The sequence below is a fragment of the Portunus trituberculatus genome, chromosome 47 (genome assembly GCF_017591435.1).
Source record: "Portunus trituberculatus isolate SZX2019 chromosome 47, ASM1759143v1, whole genome shotgun sequence".
Lineage (NCBI taxonomy): Eukaryota > Metazoa > Arthropoda > Malacostraca > Decapoda > Portunidae > Portunus > Portunus trituberculatus.
Genome location: NC_059301.1, coordinates 38151512 through 38170672, shown reverse-complemented (window position 1 = coordinate 38170672; position 19161 = coordinate 38151512). Strand labels below are relative to the sequence as shown.

The 19161-nt window shown below is 40.2% G+C and overlaps 1 protein-coding gene and 1 long non-coding RNA gene across 8 annotated transcripts in view; one reads left to right on the top strand and one right to left on the bottom strand.

Annotated features, from left to right (window-relative positions):
- Window positions 1-12391: 12391 nt before the first annotated feature.
- LOC123498245 overlaps window positions 12392-19161 on the bottom strand; it is a 58051-nt gene continuing 51281 nt past the window's right edge. Inside the window, exons 2-3 of the long non-coding RNA XR_006672658.1 lie at window positions 15440-15566; window positions 12392-12558 (exon numbers count right to left, since the gene is read on the bottom strand). This is a non-coding gene — a long non-coding RNA (uncharacterized LOC123498245). The remainder of the gene's footprint in view (window positions 12559-15439; window positions 15567-19161) is intronic.
- LOC123498242 (protein abrupt-like) overlaps window positions 15035-19161 on the top strand; it is a 328757-nt gene continuing 324630 nt past the window's right edge. For 5 of the 7 annotated variants that reach the window (XM_045245419.1, XM_045245418.1, XM_045245417.1 and 2 more), the window contains exons 1-2: window positions 15035-15192; window positions 18619-18720. In XM_045245419.1, coding sequence (XP_045101354.1) covers window positions 18634-18720 — 87 coding nt within the window. In that variant the 5' untranslated portion in view covers window positions 15035-15192; window positions 18619-18633. Of the gene's footprint in view, window positions 15193-15419; window positions 15557-18189; window positions 18255-18618; window positions 18721-19161 lie in introns of those variants that run through there. The other 2 variants (XM_045245414.1, XM_045245416.1) reach the window with 2 other exon arrangements.

The window sequence follows — 19161 nt, the reverse complement described above, 5'->3', positions numbered from 1 at the left end:
ATACAGAACGGAGCGAGGAAAATAGACACCCGCCAGCCACGGGCCGTGGGTGCTAACAACTGTCAAATTAACTTAAAAAGAAATAATCCTTCATATTTGTCACATTGTTACTGTAACTGTAACTGTTTTCTCACAATAACAACTTTTTGGGGGCCATGTTCTTGTAAATGTTGATCGTCCATCAGGTTTTTTTTTTTTTTTTTTTTCAATTACTAGGAGATCAGAGAGTCTCTCTTCTGTGCATAAGCTTCTGAGTTTGGATCAGTTTGAGCTTAGAGAAGGACTTCTCCTCTGTTGCTGTAGGGACTGGAATGGTGGCATACGTTTTTATAATTTCGACCAGTGTTTGAAAAAATGTCCTGTCCACTATTGTTTCTGGGAGTTGTTGACATCCCCATAAGCGTGAATGTGTTTGGGAAAGAGGCATAGTAAACTCTTACCTCTGTTTTCAGCTTTTCTTCTTCTCCATAGAATTCACACGAAGTGTGAATGACTTTAGTAGAGTCAGGATGGCATCTTCACCCACCCAGTTGCTGGCCTTTGTCAAACTGTGCAGTGCAGTGAGAATATTGTTTGACTGTGTTGTTGTGGTCAATGTTATGTTACCACGAAGAGGGCACAAGAGTAGCAGTGTCGTTAGTTCAGGAACTCTCTCACACTGTCTTCTCAGGGAGTTAACGAAAACACAGCTTGGGTTTTCCTTATATTAACAATACAGTTATTTACACTACACAAGGATAGTCTTGTACACACACACAGTCCACAGCTCCCTGGCAAACGCCCGGGGGAGCACAACGGCCAGCTCGTGTGTTCGTCAGACTCCAACTAACGTAGCTCCGTCTTGTCAATCTCTCGTCAGCAAAACTCACTGACACCGGTGACCGACTCATATATTAAAGAACAGTTACAAATGCATTGGTTACAATAGTTAAAGTATTACTTAATCATAAATGAAAGAAATAAAATATATGATAGTACTAAATATATGTCTATGCTGTTATAATTACATATATATAATCCAGCAACCAGAGGTTCCCACACTGAGCCTGTGGGAACGTATACTGACTTAGCATAAGAAGTGCTTGCACATGAAAATGAAAGGATGTGCTCTTCGCTAAGATCAGCCTCGCTTCTCACGGCTGTGTGTAGAAACAAGGAAAAAATAATTATATACAATTCATACCCTAACACCGCTCGGTCACATACCTGCCGCGTCCTCGCGGCATAAAAAGAAAGCATACATAGAAATATTCTAATCGTGTACCTAGCCGTGTTAAAGTGTACTACAGGAAGTTCATGGTTGAGAGTGAAATCGCCGCTGGGCAACTTTGGCAGCATGAAGATTAGAATAAAGGCGTAACGCTTTGTAAACACAAATAAAGAGAGGAAGTAAAATGCAAATGGTCAGGAGAATAGGAACTAAGAGACTAGGATAGAAAACAACAGGATCGAGGTACTCTGGAAGAGACTCTTCTAAGGCTTGAGCAAATTCTGACTGGTTTGAAAATCTAATTTCATGTAAGGTGTTAGTAACATAGGAAAGCCTGTAAAAAGATAGATTTTGCAAAATAGATAAAGGGAAAAGATGAGGAGCAGATATATTGACAGTAAAAGCTTCGTAGAGACGTTTAGGATAGGTGGTCAGATTAGTAGACGTAACATGACAAAAATTGTGAACTGCATGATGACCAACAACCCTCTCATACATTGTACCATTCGGACAAACAACTGCGAGAGGGATGGGAGTTGGGAAGAAGTAATGATAACCATGGAACGGATGTTGAAAAATGGCCTGTGGAACTATATGTCTATAGGGACAAGTTAAGAGAGCATCCTCTGCGTGAACACGAGTAAGGATGACCTCGCACATATTCCCTACAATGGGGCGAAAAATAAAAGGGTAGCATCGCAGTGATATCGGTGTAAATACGATGACATGCAGCTACTCAGCGAGTCCCTTGAGGTAGTGGTATACACGGAAAAATCCTTTGCAATCAAAACCAGAGTAGGAGGTAAGTCTAGGATTAGGACAGAGGTGTTAATAGAGAATGGAAAAGGAATGATTTCATAAGCATGAAAGGTGTCCATTGATTTGAAAGGAACATAGATGACGACAGCTTCAAGCGTGAGAACCGTTTCTAAGATGGGATAATAATGTTCCACAATATCACGGTTAAACAAAGGTTGTAATTTGAAAATAGTCTGTCCAATGTCAAGCGTCTTGATTAGATCAGCGACAGGGAAAAGAGCAGCAGTTACTATACCCCGGCTGGCATTAACAAGGTTTTGGATGAGGACAGAATTATAGGAAAGCATGGCATCTAGAGCGGATTCTAAAACTTCCAGTGACTGATCTACGAGAACAAAGTCCGTCAATTCAGCTATGCGAACTATTGCATCGTTAAGTACACTACGAAGGTGATTGGTATGGCCAAGGAGATCTTTCAAATGTGATTCCAGACTAGCAATGTGTTTACTGTGCATATTAATGACTCGTCTATTAGTAGTTGCAATGTTGACAAGATGATTGTAGCGTTCACGTAAATCCTGTACATCCTCATCCATCGCTGTACCAAAGAGAGTTTGGGAAATTTTACCGAAGGCATTGATCAATCCTCGCTTGTTCCGAGCATGCATTGGGTGTTTAGAAAAGTCGTACGTAGCGGTAGCAAGTTTGTTAGAGAGAAAAGTTAAGCGAGTCTTTAGGAGGTTGAGAATAGAAGTGGAATGAGGATAAGATGGTGTGTCTGTCTGTTCGGCGAGTTCAACCTCCACTCGCCGAACCATCTCCGCTAAGCTTGAAGCAACGCCCCTCAGGACTCCCGGCACTGAGTGAAGAGTGGAGTAAGAATAGCGGACGAACAACGCATCTTCCACTAGGGTCACTGTTCCCAAGGGCGCAACGAGTGCCCCTGGCTTGAGATGTGTTGGAGTAGCCAATGCAGTCCCTAATGTTCCCCAGAGAAGCAGGAAAAACGCCATTGCTGCAAGAAAGCGTTGCGTTAGGTTCGTGACCTGAGATTATAAGAGTGAGTAGGATGACTAGTAGGTGGGATGGCAGTGGTTGGAGGATTATTACTCGGTATGCAAGTGCGACTATCCAAAGCTGGATCAGAAGCCTTAGTTATCTTGAGCCTGTCACTGTGAACCATTTCTACAGTATTGAGAGCTGGGTCAAAACTGCAAACTTGTTACCATTACCCTCGCTGACAATTAAGCGCGGACCCATGAACTTAGGGGACAATTTGGATTCCCTCGGGGGCGCTTGAACCATCACCATATCTCCTACTCTAAAGGTGATAGGAGTTGCACGCTTGTGTTGTTGCTGCATCATCTCATTCCTAGAAGCAAGCAATTTCTCCCTAACCTTTTATGTATGTCTGTGAAAACTCGCAGATGCTGGGAAGAGTAGTCATCTATGTTATAGACAGGCTTAGAGGACCCGCCAACAAGTCGTATGGCAATCTCTTATCTACTCCATAGAGAATGTAGTGCGGGTTTTCGCAGTTGATTCACATACCGAACCATTAATGCAAGCCGCAACCTGAGGAATCCAGTCTTCCCAGTTGTCATGTAAGCTAGTGACAACATGACGGAGGGCTTCAAGGATTTTACGATTCGCCCTCTCTACCAGGCCATTTGAACTTGGATGGTAAGCTACGGTAAACGTCTGTTTGATGTTATACTTAGCGCAGATCTCCGATAGCAAGGCATTTCTGAACTCCGTGCCATTATCGCTAAGGAGAACACGTGGAGTGGTGTAAGGACAGAACAAGTGCGTAACTAGCGCATGTGCAATCGCAGGTGCTGTCTTAGCTTTTACCGGGGACAAAACTACAAAACGAGAGAAATGATCTACGCAAACCAAGAGGTACTGGGAGCCTTGGCGACTCTTAGGAAGCTGCAGAAGGTCCATTGCAACTACATCCCATGGTTGTGCAGGTGGTGGGTATCCTAGCATAGGCGCAGGACCAGACGTAACGCCCTTATGCTTAGCGCAGCTAACGCAACGCGAAACATGATCGACAACGTCTACTCTCATACGAGGCCAATAATATGCACGACGGACGGCAGCCAGGGTTTTGTCACGACCTGGATGTCCAGCTGTAGGGTGATCGTGCATAAGTTGTAGAATGACTGGAACAAAAACTTCTGGAATAACCAAAAGATCTTTGCCTCCATCTTCTTTTGGGCCTCGCCTACATAAGACATTAGATGGTGATAAAAGAATTGTGAGAAGGGTACATGTAAGGAGGGCAAAGTGGAAAGATCACCAGATTCCAGAGCATAAATTACTTTCCCCCATGTCTCATGCTTTCGCTGTTCCACGCCGAGTTCCTGGAGAGAAAAATTATGTACTGGGGATGCTTGAGAGACTGCACTCACTGGAATATTCCGTGATAGAGCGTCAGCTACGACATTCGCACGGCCTGGAAGGTACTTGAACTGAGGAGAGTATTCTTGCAATGTAAGATACCAGCGTGCAAGCCTGCCACTAAGATTACGTCCCTTGAAAAGATTTGTGACGGCGACGTGATCTGTGAAAACTGTGATTGGGTACCCAAGTATTAGATCTCGGAAATGGGTAAGAGCCCAGATGACAGCTAAAGCTTCCTGATGCGTGACTGAGTAGTTCGCTTCCGCAGAGTTAAGAACCCTACTCGCATAAGCAATCACACGATTTTTACCCCTATGTGTCCTCTGAGTCAGCACTGCGCCGAGCCCTAACGAGGATGAGTCTGTGTAGAGTTCAAAAGGTAATGAGAAGTCAGGGAATGCTAGAACGGGAGCCTGTGTGAGAGCTGTTTTTAAATCCTGGAAACTACGCTCCTGTGCAGCACTCCAATGAAATGAAACGTCCTTCTTGAGTAACTGGTTGAGTGGTGATGCAAGTTTAGCAAAATCCTTAATAAAAGGTCTGTAGTAACCTGCTAAACCTAAGAATGATCTCACATTCTCGATGGTTCTTGGTTGTGGAAATTTTTTGACTGCGGACACTTTATCGTCCATTGTGTGGATTCCCTCACTATCGACAACGTGCCCTAAAAGGTGATTTTGGACTTCAAAACTCGCATTTTGACAGTTTTACTCGAAGGCCGGCTTCATGCAGTCGCTGTAAAACTGAACGCAAAGTCTGAAGATGAGATTCAACAGATTTACTGGCGATGATGATGTCATCCAAATAGGCATATACAGAATTACCTAACATGTCTGCAAACAATGTATTGATCATCCGCTGGAATGTAAGTGGCGCAGACTTTAGGCCAAACGGCATGCGCAACCACTGATAGTGCCCTGATGGCGTGCTAAACGCAGTGATTTCCGGGACTCCTTCGCCATAGGTACCTGCCAGTACCCCGACAGCAAGTCAAGACTGCTGAAAATGGTATTACCACCACCTAAGGACATAAGCAAGTCACTCAGGACCGGTAGAGGGTAACGATCATCCTCTGTTACCTCATTTACTTTCCTAAAATCAATGACTGGGCGAAAACTACCATCCTTTTAGGAACGAGGAAGAGGGGACTGTTCCAGGGGGAATGTGAGTGTTCGATCACTCCCTGATGGAGCATCTCTTTGATTTGCTCATCCACAATTTCCCTCTGACTGTGAGGTAGTCTGTAGGCTGGAATGTAAACTGGTTTAGTGTTTGGTTTGAGAAGAATACGGTGTTCGGCATGCTCCGTACTACCAAGGGGCTCGCCAGGCAACGCTATCACGTTGCGACGTTCTTCGAGAATATCCAACAGCGAGTGCTTCAGCTCTGGGTAATCCACAACATTGACAAGCGAGCTTAGAGGTGGGCCCGACCCCAGCTCGCTGTCAGAGGTGGATGACACCGTTGCGACACAAGCTTTGGGAAAGTCTAAAGGAGTAGGCAACACCTTTTGATCGTAAACTAATCCATCTCCAAGGTAGAGACCATGTTTCACACGTACTGGTCCTCCCGTAACGTTCACCACTAACGCAGAAGTGACATTACCTTCCTGAACGGTGGAAAGTGTGGACTCCACTGCAAGGCGCTGAAGTTTACAAGGACCAGTGAAGCATATGTCACTGTTAACTGGTGCATCAGGCACTGTGATGGGGATACGCATTGCTACGCGATCCGGAATCTCATGGTTACCCACCACAGTGGCTTTAACGCATCTCCAATTGAGAGGTGACGCGAAAGTGGGAGGAGACACATGAACCGACGGTAGTATACACGAGGGACTCTCGCCACGTTTATCCCCACCGCCTCGCTTGGTGTCATGACGAAGAGATAAGGGCATAGGTTCCTGCATTGCTTGAAGTGTCTTTCCTGAACTGTGACTGAATTATGGTTTGGAAGGACTTGCATGTCAAGAAGCTTCATATCTGACAATCCCAGAAGTCCGTCAGCTGGAAGATGGAAGTTAGAAGTGACATAGAATTTCAAGTAATGAATGGGTAGTCCTCTTTTATGCGTATGGGTAAAGTAACCATTCCTGAAATACTCAAAGCTGAGCCAGTCACCCCACGTAGGTTTAAATCACTCTGGCGTAACGGCCACCGCCCACCGCGAAAGATTCGTTTGATAGCTCTAAACGAGTCCTCCGAGAGGACATTCACAGTGGCGCCAGTGTCCACGGCCAAGGAGAGTCCGCACGACCCTATTTTAGTAGGTAGAGCCATGATAGTGGACTGAGCACAGGCAGCGACAATACTATCGTATGTGGCTAAGTCGTTCGTGCCTGTGAACGCAGATTGATTATCTGGACAATCTAACCTGTTTTTTTTTTTTTTGTCGCGGGGCGCGCGGCTTCCCCGCCGGCTGAGGGCCAGCAACACGTCGCGCATCTGTTTCCGCCCGCATCTGTGCAATCTGTCGGCAACGATCTGATGAGTGACGCCCATAACCATGGACAAGGCAAAAGTAGGGTAGTGTTGAAGAGGAAGTGCTCATCTGGCCATGGGTCGTGGCAAACCTACCAGTAGCAGATGTAGGAGGATGACTAGAAGGAGGAGGAGGAGTTTGAGGATAAGTGGATGTTGAAGTGTGAGGGTAGGTATGTGAGAAGGTAGCATGGGTGTGAGTGGATATAGAATTCTTAGGCCTTGTCGACAATGCTTTCCCCTGACCCGTGTGGGGTGCTTGAGCTGACGGGGTGAAATAGCCTGTCTTTACCGTAGCCTTCTTTTGATCGCTCTTTCGCTTTAGGCATCTCTTCTCATGATGTCCTGCTTTGTTACAATAGGAACAAACTAGAGGGCGGCTCCCACTACTGCAGCGTAAGACTCTACCGGCAAGTTCTCGGTAACCGTCGCCGCAACAGACGCTCCCTCTTTTCCCTCCTTTAGTTTGGATTCAGCAGTTGACACAAGTACATCAAATCTGTCATTTGGAGTGTAGTTGAGAGACAGGAAAGCATGTCTCGCTTTCCCATGTACTTGAAAGAGCAAAAAGAAGATTTCAAAAAATTTTGAGAGGTTTTCAAATGTAATCATGGTATTATTTGGTCCCTCACACCAACCTTGTTCCCTTAGTACTCGTAAACAACTCTCCATCTGCTTGCCTGCAGGTATGGAAGCATCCCAAGGGTTCTCCACCTTGTCCCCATTCTCAATACTCTCCACAATTGAGATGATTTGTTTCAAGAGCGTAGTTTCAGCTCCACCCCCCAAACATACGCAGCATTTTCTCTTTGAAAAGGTCGTAATTCTGCCCAAGGTTCCGGGAGAGAAAAGAAATGCCTTCCATCATTCTTTGAGCCCGTGAACCAGGCGCTAATTTTGATCTAACAAAAGCAATTTTGTCTGCGTCATCTGTCGTTCCCGAGTGACGCAAGACATCCTCACACATGGTCATGAACGTGTATACCGAGTAATCCACATCCTGGCCCGTGAAAGGTCTAACAGTATTTTCTGTTTGAAGAAATTTTACTGTTTGAGCGGTGACTGGTGAACCTACAGTGTTAGTAGCCATGGTGGATGCAGGTGTTGTGTGAACAGGATATGTTTTACCACTCCTCAAGGTATGAACATCACCGGAAGGCTGAGAAATTTGAACTGAATATGAATCTATGAGCCTCTCAGCCGCAGTAACTGACTCAGGAGTGTCAGGGTTATCTATCTCATTTTCCTCTTCATCAATGAGGTTACTCTCGCACTGTTGTCTGATTTTAGCTTCTTCCTGCAAAATTTCGTCTTCATATAAGTTTAAGTATTCATCAAATTTGTCGGGATTCTTCGCCATCAGCAGTCACTGACACACAGAAATTATTTACTCAAAATTACAATAGCAGTATATGATATAAAAGAAAGAATATATAAAATAGCACGCAGTCACTGGAAAATACAGTTACCCAAACACTACAGTTGTATGTACATGAACACTCAAAGAAAATGAATGAAGCGCTCTATGTTAACGTAGTTATGCTATATATAAAAAAAAAAAAAGAAGAATTGATAACTTCCAGCATAACAATAAAGTAATGTGTGACGCTATTTTTGTGTAATTGTAGTATTAACTTTGTGCTTGTTCTCACCTAAGATGTGAGAAAATAAATTATGTACGAAGCGAAGGTCACAGATGCTCCTCAGGCGACCTTGACGGGCGGCAGTCTGTCTCTCAGAGAAGGAATGACGTCACGGAACCATCAGCAGTCGCTGTAGTCCTCAGTAGACCCTGCTTCAAGTTCTGAAATTATGTAGAAATCTGAGAAGTGTTCCACAACTGATTTATATGTGATCAACTCCGTAGCCGTGATACGGAAATATTTGAAAAGTCTGTTCGACACAGTGAGTGCTTTTAGTTGTGTAGTGTAGTATTATACTTCTCCCTGTAGCGATGAGTGAGAAATGATGAGAGTAGAAGTCTTATACCACTCTGGATGTCCAGCTGAGTGATGGGATGCGATGAGGACGGGTAATCGATGCTGTAATAAGAGTACCACTCCAGTCACCCAGCTGTTTGTAGCTCGCTCAGAACACTGGGAGTGTTTTCCTGAATTTATAATGTGTAATGTTTCCCGGGTCAACCCCTCGGAAGAAAACTACACATCACTTCAGAAATTTATATCAGGAGCGAAAGTCCGAGTCACCCCCCCAAATAAGCAGAGCTAGGCGGTAGTGGGAGAGATTAGGCATTTTCAGTAGCGTTACCACAAGGCCAAACATGTTTGAGTTCACGCTGAACAGGACAGTGCTGAGCAAAGACAGCACAGAAGAAAGACTGGAAGGCTTAGCATTCAACATATACAAAACTTTGACGCCAAACAGTTACCAAATGCCACCGGAATTTTGTTTTTCGTGCGCCATCTATCGTCTGGACGAAGCACTAACCCTGAACTGCCAGATGTAGCCAGTAATACTATTATCATTACGTGTGTGTGTGTGTGTGTGTGTGTGTGTGTGTGTATATATATATATATATATATATATATATATATATATATATATATATATATATATATATATATAGAGAGAGAGAGAGAGAGAGAGAGAGAGGGAGAGAGAGATTCTCACTTATTTACACACTCGTGTGTTTGTGTGTGTGTGTGTGTGTGTAGGAAATATGAAAAATAAAAAGGGTCAAGTTCCAAACTTTATTGCCACAAACCATATGATAAAAATAATCTGGGGAAAAAAAATAGATTCAGTGTTAAGAAACGCATCACTGAAAACAGTTTCATTCAAATGTTCAGAGAACATTAAAATTAAGAACTGACAAAAGCAGTATTGAAGGTAAAGTACACAAGAAAACAAACAAAGGGTGTGTTAGTCATGGCAAAAGGTCAGAAAACACAAATGATGAGTGACAACACAGACATAAGCATGCTATTGGTGCCATGGTATAACATACATATATAGCAATGCTTGTATATGGAGTTCATACCTGCTGTACTTGTATCACAAATACCATTACTTTGACAATATTTGCGCCTTTGATAAACAATGAAAGCAAAGTGCGTTAACCTTATGAAGCAAAAGGCATATTTTGTTATGCAACGCAGATTTACATCTCCAATGTAGAAAACAATAAAGCAGTAGAAGCAGTCAGACACAAGCATGAATTAGGTAAAGCATCTACCAGACAGTGCATCATTACTTGTCACATCAAAGAATGCTGGTTATTATTATTATTATTATATATTGTTTACATTAAGCACAAACAATACTCTAAAGAAAATACAAGCACATGCTAAATTGTTTACACAAAATATAAGCATAACATGCTAGCAAAACACCATAAAATGATGTCCTACACACACACACACACACACACACACACACACACACACACACACACACACACACATATATATATATATATATATATATATATATATATATATATATATATATATATATATATATATATATAATTACTACTTATGTTCAGTAAGTAAAATCCCAGAGAGAATACATCCCCATTGAATCTGAAAAAAAAAAGAAAATCATAAGCATACTAATAAGAATAGGTATGTACCATCCACACCACCAATCATGGCTCCAAAAATCATAGCAACAATTACTGGCCTTCACTTCTAACATCCCATCTAAGAAGCAAAATATCCCATGACAAAATCATTTCCCTGAACATACATGCACAAAATGTGCTCATAGTATTTTGTATAAACTCAGTTCACAACGAAATTTCATAAATGAACATATCGGATACCTTGAAATAGTATTACATTTAAGTCCATTTATAAAGCAGAAATTTCCTTGTGTCTGGTCAGGTCAAGGGGAAGCCATGTGGTCAGCGGCAGCGGTGAGACAAAACTTCTCCGCTCCACCAACAGGAAGTTTTACATTCTCCACATGAATAATAGTTTCCCTGGCTATCCACAGGAGAGGCCGTGAAGGTGTGCTCCTCATGGATGGCCTCAGCACTCCTCTTCTTCGCAGGGACTTTGTTGATACAGAATGGAGTGAGAAAAATGCACACCCGCCACCCACGGGTCGTGGATGCTAACTGTTCTGTCTACTTTATTGATATTTTTTTTTCTTCGCAAATGAGTTCATATGGGTCAAGCAAAGCGTATTTAATCATTACTAAAAATGTTCTTATACAAGATATTAGCTACTTAAAGACTTATGTATGAAGGTTTTTATTTATTTACATTGCGCCAGTCGTTTCGCCTATTTTTAGTCTATGCGATGGTGAAGCCCTCTTGTGTTGGACGAAGTAACTACATCAGAGTAAGCAGTTAGCCTTTTCTTCACCTAATTTTGGTGCTTTCCAGTCTTTCTTTTATAGGGTCTTTGGTGCTGAGGTCACCGTCAGTGGTGCCAGACGACCGTGTCATTGTGATCTCAATCCCTGGGAGAAGTTATCGCACACATCAGTCGCCTGAACCAGCACTGTGGTCAAGACGTAAACACAGCAGCATAGTGGAAGAGTTTGGAGATTTATTCTTTGATGGGGAGTATTATAGGTCACTACTGTTTCATCATTTGTATATGCCGAGGGCCGAGCAGCGCAATACTCATAAAAAACAACAGGTCTTCAGTCCTGTAAGTGGTTTGATCTACGCGGGCTTGTTTGAAGGTGTTCCATTGTAGATATATGGCTGCGGTTTTCTGACGCCTATATAATTGAATTACGTCAATAATTAGTAGATAATCTATTTTTACCATCATTCATTACTCTATGATATAAGGATTTGCAAAAAAAATTATCATTTTTTCCACCTAATAATAGAAAAGTAAATCCATTATTGTATCGAATTCACGACTAGAAGAATGGAATCGGACAACACCCACAACAAGGACGGATAGATGCGACATGTCACCAGCTACCACCAGCTCCTTAATTTATTTCACGCCGTATTTTTTATATCGGTTCTCTCCAGGATGCCGCACAATATGTAAACGTAAATCTACATCTACAGTACCCACTTCTATGGCCTAATATACGTCTAACTATTCAGTTATATTCAAAATGTAACTCCTTGATCTCATTCTATGAGGTTGATGGGGTTGCTCCACGCTGATTGGCTAAAAAGCGTTTGCCAAACGAGAGCAAACGCTTTGGAAAGGCGTTTGCTCGCGTTTGCGAAAACTTGCCTCCGTTTGACTTCGTTTGCCCCCAGCCGCGCCGCTACTGAAAACGCCTATTGTTTTGGTAGCATCTGCTGACTTAGCGGATAAGTCAGCCGCTGAACTGAGTTGCCAGTGCGTCAGAGAGAGTGCGTTATGGGATATAACAGCCGTTACACACTCACGCCTTCACTGCACTAAGTCTATTGTTCACTGGTTTACTTATTCGTGCCACCGCAAGCCACCAGTGTTGTGGTCAATGTTATGTTACCACGAAGAGGGCACAAGAGTAGCAGTGTCGTTAGTTCAGGAACTCTCTCACACTGTCTTCTCAGGGGAGTTAACGAAAACACAGCTTGGGTTTTCCTTATATTAACAATACAGTTATTTACACTACACAAGGATAATCTTGTACACACACACACACACACACAGTCCACAGCTCCCTGACAAACGCCGGGGGGAGCACAACGGCCAGTTCGTGTGAAGTGCTTGCATATGAAAATGAAAGGATGTGCTCTTCGCTAAGATCAGCCTCGCTTCTCACGGCTGTGTAGAAACAAGGAAAAAAAATAATTATATACAATTCATACCCTAACATGCAGTTATGGTGTTGGCGGAAGGGCACATGTAGTCCGTGAGTTGTAAAGGGCATATCTAGCTACGACCTAATGTTTATTTTAATTTCATTCTATCACGACATCTTTCAGCTAGACAGGGCAATCTATGCGCAACAAGAACTTAATAATTCATAAAAAAACAACAACAACAACGTGGGGTTAAAAGGACGAGGGCAAGAAGAGCAGGGACCGAAGCACTCTTTTAATTGGGTCTATGTATGTACGTGCCTGCTTAGTTTAGAAGACTACAAAATTAATATAGAATGTAGAAGAATGTTATTTTGATCACTGTTTGCCAGTTATCTCTCCCATATCAATACAGCATGGGATTGAGGACGAAATGTAGAAAATCATAACAAAATATTCTATATTTTGTGTACGAGTGGCTGAATCTCATCAAATGGTGGCCCTTGCCTCCAATACAAAAAAAAAAAAAAAAAAAAAAAAAAAAAAAAAAAAAATAAATAAAATAAATAAATAAATAAATAAAATTAACCTTGATATGAAGAGTTGAAAATCACTACTAGTCAAAAGCCAAATTTACTTGCTGACATCCTCCCACCCTCCCCTGAGAATCGGACAACACGAACCAAGCCAAGCCAAGACCTTTAGAATTATTTGCCATAGATGACTTGAGCTCAAAGCAAGGAATTAATACTTGTAAGTGCACCCATCTGTATAAAAATTATATTTAGCTACTTCTAATAGGCCCACAATGTCTCACTCACAACCTCCTATTTCTTAGGTAGCTAATAACACAACCATATCCATACAAATTGTCATTTAGTAAAATGTGGTTTTCATAAAATAGTAATTGGTCTCAGGAAAACCTATATAATAATTGAAAATCCCAGATTCCAGCCTTGCACATGACCATTACAGGCACACAGCACAACTATGCTGCAAAATCAAATCGCGATTTCAGAAAAGAAACTGCAATTTCAAGTATTTACGCGGCCTGAATCTTAACCACGTCAATAAGGTTTCTAATAAACCAAACAGTTTTGTAAATCCGTCGAGATTTGATCAGGTTAAGTGTATTTTTGTTTGTGCAGGTCGCTCACCTTGCATCCACTAACACAGTGTTTCATAGAAGTTCACAGGGCACCGAACCAAGATGCATGGGCGCTGGGTAGCGTCGCTGGCGTAAGACTCATCAGCCATCTAGCCTTTCTTATGTATATCTATGACTGGGATTATGTTAGCATTCCAGTGGTACTTTTCCTTCTTTTAATGAGTTTTTATCCATTTCCCAAACTGGTTCTAATAATTTATCTTTATATTCCTTTAGTGTCCAACCCAACGCACAATCCGGTCTTATCGCTTTTCTGACATCCAAATTTTCTAGTAGTTTTCCAATTTCTTCTTTGTGCACTATGATTTCTTGCAAACCTTGACAATGCAATGTTCTAATTTGCTCTGTAAAACCATTTTCTACCGTGAAAATAGTCTTGAAACTTTCATCTATTATTTCACTCATTTCCTCTGCTGTCTTTCCTTCTTATTTTTCATCTTACCATTTATATACTTGTAGATAAGCTTGGGTTCATCTTCGCTTTTCCGCAACACGTCTCTCTCTCTCTCTCTCTCTCTCTCTCTCTGATGTCAACACAAGTTTGAACCTACCTTGTGTGATTGTATTACATACTATCCGAAAATGTTAGATAAAGGAATTTTTCCAAAGGAAAGGGAAAAAGATACTGGTATTACCGATATTTTTCCGTGGGTATCGGTAAATCGGTATCATAATCTCATATCGAAAAAGCACTGTATCGGTACATTTCCGAATATTATTAATACCTATACTGATTTTTTTTTGTTAATAACGCACATCCCAACTATATAGTAATGTTTTGAATGTAAAGGGGGATAGGGACAGCAGCGGACCAATAGCGCGCTGGCTTCACTTTTTGTAACGTCATGCCGCCTTCGCTTATTCAACCTCCTTGATTGGAATACAATATACTGTGGCTGTCGCCCATCTGTGAGCTTTGGAAAAGGTTATTAATTCTACTTCAGGTTTAACGCTATATTACTGTGACAAAGACTCAAATATCTGATTATTTAAACTGAATGAACAATATACTGCCTGTATGGTTGCAGTATGGCGCACAGAATTTTGTACTCGAAACTTTCTCTATAATCTGTAATAAAGAAATCTTATTTAAAATCGGCAAAAAAGTAACAAGTTTAGAAATCTTGCATCTATCATCTTTCTGGTTTTGGAACTGACTTCTACATAAAATGTTTACATTACTCGATAAATTGACCTTACATTAGCACTTAAATATATTTAATTATTTTTAATAATATTATAAGTGTTTTGCTTAAGTAATTTACAATATATTAAGAGCAGAAGTAAAATATCAAAATCAAACTAAGTCAATACATAAGATACGAACGGAGTGTTGTTGATCAGCGTCAGAATCTCAGTAATGGCGGATATGAGAGCTTGCACGATAAGAAACACATTCTTATTTTAAGCCTTTACCCATTGATATTACTTGTAAATTTAGTTAAAGGCTGCTCATGAAAGAGCTCTGTTCAAAACGGGACAAGGAAGGTAAGTCAGCCGTGCGAATATTGTGTAATGTCTCCTGGATATATCTGTTGTGGCATGCATGCAGAAGGATGAGTCAAATCTCACCTGAAATTATTGCGTAAATAACAAAGTTTTAGAAAGAACTGTTTCTGCTAAGGCAGTGGATTACTTGGAGGGTATGCATTTCCTAATCATCTCTGGTTACGTAAGGTGTGCCAGGACTATCTTTTACCTTGTTGTTGGCTCCATGCTGGCATAGTGGCTTTACCTGTGTCAGCTGTTCGTGGGTGTGCAGTTTTCGATTTGATCAGTAGTGTATGTGGTAAGACTGCAAAATAAAGCCTTCCTCCCTCTCGTCACCACCCGTACCTCCCAACACCAAGAAGTAGGTGGACCTGTGGGGAAAAGTGGGAATTTTTTGGGGAAAAGCCAAATTAGACCAAATTTTGCAATATCATTAACCCTTAAACGGAAACGCTTATTTTCACTCACGCTGTGTCCTGACTCCATTGGGACCCACTGCTAAAACATTGTAAAAAAATATGTCGATCATCATTATTGAGTTACACTTGATCAGATTTGAAAAAGAAAGCATCTTGTTTAACAATGAAAGTAAAAGCATACAGATTTATGTTCAAATTTAATTGTCATGATTTATTTTTAAAAGGTATTGAAAGTGATAGTGACTATAGTGTATAAATAAAAAATTCTTTGGAAAGAAAAGTAAGAACATTTTAATGTTTTCAAACTAAAATGGTTGCTCTTTCTAAGAAATAGTGTATTATTCCTAATTAGCTACACAACTGTGGTGCTCGGACCGAATGAAAATGAACTATTTTAGTTTCTCATTTTGGTTAATAAACAGATAAATATACAAATAATCAGAACCTGCATACCCACAACATGGTTTATCATGATAACTTCTGCTTGACTGTATTACTAAAACCATTATTTCAGAATTGTTTATAAATTGTATGCTCTCCACCCCAATTGTGGTGCTCTGAACAAAAGAAAGGTGATTTCTGAAAATGTGATTTTCTATAAATAACTAAGTAATTTGTGACTAGCTAATAGGCTTTGGTGAATGTTATTTTACCAGTGAGATCTACAGTTTCCTCAGCAAACAGCTGCTCTGTTCTCTCATCAGACAATCCATAGGGATGTGACATGTCAAATTTACCTATGAAAGAAACTAGAAGAAAAATAGTAATAACTGTTACACATGTGTAGAACAAGAGAATAACTGTAGCAGGACTCTTATCAAAACCCAAAGAATTTATTTAGCATGAGTTAAAGGCACTAAGGCTCTGTATATCACATATACAGGCCTATGAACAATGTTTTCTCCCCTGAGTATATTCATGAGTCAATATTTCACAAACTGACTTTGTTGGTCTATCTGGCGTTACAACCCTTACTTAGGAAGGAAAGAGCATCATCAGTGAGGAGCGTGTCTGTCCTCTGGATCTAATGATTAACAGACACTTGACTCAGACCCATAGACCTTGGAGCCAGGTGTGCGTGAAAAATGGCGCGCTTTTTCAAAACCACTAATGGGTGACTCCTTGTGGAGTCACATTCCCGTTTAAGGGTTAAAGAGCCTAGGTTTTGCTAAATTGGAAAGAAATCTGTTAAGTACTGGTAGAATGTAATTCAATTTTGCACGTTAACTGTGTTTGGCATATTTTTTAAAAAATTTGTGAAGAAAAATAATGTAACAAATTTTATTGATTTTTTCCATTGATCTCTGGTTTTGCTATTAGAATTTGATGAGATCTGTCATTGATAAGTAAAAAATCATAATGAAATACAGATTAGAGCTAGATCAGTTGACTAAATTCACTGAATTTGGTTTAATTATTATTATTCACTTGAGAAAGTAAATTAAATGAAAAGTAAATTAATTTTATGAAAGTAAATCTGACCTAATGTAACTGTACAGCTCTTGATTCTGTGGAACTCTAACCTTGAGGGACATTAGCTTTAGGATGCTAACCTACCTTAGCACTAATTGGTAATGTCCAATTTCACAACAGACTCCATTTGGCTGATAAAAACAGTTCTGATGTGTGTTCTAGTATTTTGCTAGCAATTTCTTTCACAAATTACTATATTAAAGGATACTTGTATAATTGTTATTTGCACTAAGTAGAACATCTAAATTACGTATGAAGTATTTTTACCCACTAAACACATTGTCTATTCACCAAAATCAACGTGTTATGATAACCATCTTTCTATAAGGTTACTTGTACATACTTGTCAAATTATTGAGTGATACCACTCATGCAGTACTGATGGTTTGGGATTAGTAAGACAGTCATTGGCACAAAACAAATCTAGCTGCTTTCAGAGCAATCCAAAGATATGTATATTGTTACTAAAGGCAGATTCACACATGCCAATTTGCAACTGAAATTGCAAGTTTCTAGAAGTATCAACTAGCCTTTTTTTTTTTTTTTTTTTTAATGTCACACTTAGTGACCGGAAAATATCGACTAGTTGGCTCCTTGGCGGGAAGTGAATGTAAACAAACAGCTATCCGCCAAAATGTCTTCCTCCAGTGATGATGATGAAGCAGTGGTTGCTCTTTTGGCATACCGGAAGAGTCAACAGAAAGGAAAATGCCTGTGGATATGTCCGTAGCTAAGTAGAAGGGAAGATCAAAATAAATCCTGACAAGTCTTCAATCCTCGCCTCTAACAACACCCTGCAAGTTTTTTTTTTTTTATAGTGTATAACTGATTTCTGGGATCCCAGATGTGTTCTTTTCCCTCACTAACTCTAACATCTTTTCTACGTCAACATCACATTTTCAAAGCTTACTCTGCGACATCACAACATAAATAAAGTCACAAGTCAGCTGAATAAGACCAACATGTTGGTCTTGTTTTGCAACTGGTTTCTCCAGTTGCTAGGCACCAATATTCAGTTGGAAATTATACCAACTTGCAATTTCAGTTGCAAATTGGCACGTGTGAACCCGTCTTAAGTACATGAAAAATTCTGACTTGGCAGATATAGCTGAAGCAAGAACATGCAGGAAATAGGGTTTGTTGCTGAGTGGAACCCAAGTTTGGCAGGTATTTTGAGTGTGGAGTTCTTATGGTGTAAAGATTTTTACTATCATAGATAGTCTTTTACTTAGTTCATTTTAGTGCATTGGTTTTAGCTACTAATTAAAAAAACTTGAATTATTTGACTGAAAAGCTGTGCATAGTTCTTAGTATTTTCTTGATCAGGCTTATAAGAGGATGATGAAAATAGAGTTATATCAACTATTGGCTTAGGTATTATAAATGTTTGTAAGAAGACATACTTGATGAGTTTTAATGCATCAATTTATAGACTTGATCATACAAATAGAAATTTATCCCATTGATTGAAGATAGAAAAGTTTTGTTGTGCAAATTGTTTTCCTTAATGAATGTCTTATTGTTCTTTCAGTTGTGCAGCTTTGTAATGGCTTTGTCAGAAGGATTGTTGAAACTGAGATGGAACAACCATGAAGCAACATTTTGTCATATACTGCATAGGCTCCGAACTAAAGTAAGTATTGTTTCATCTAGTACTAAACACATAACCATAATTTATTTTTATTTTTATTTGTGTGAAATTAAAATCACATGTTTGATTTATTTTAAATAACTACTGACTTGATTCAGAGGCTATTGTTGAATTTGTAGATTAGTGTCCCAAGGTGGATGAAAGGGGAGATGTATAGCATTTGGCATTTATTTATAAATGCCAGAATATGCACATTCAGGTAAGATGCCAGAATTGCATCCCCTCTCACAGAAACAAACAAAAGATGCTTACTATCTGTAAAATGTAGCTCATGCATAACTTAAACATTATTAACATATCCTCTCCTTTTAAATAGAACTAAAAAGAAAATAAATCTTGCATGAACAACAAAAAAAAATCATAAGAAATGAATCATATCTCATTCACAATTAGTGTAATCAACTAATAGTGGATAAGGTGGTG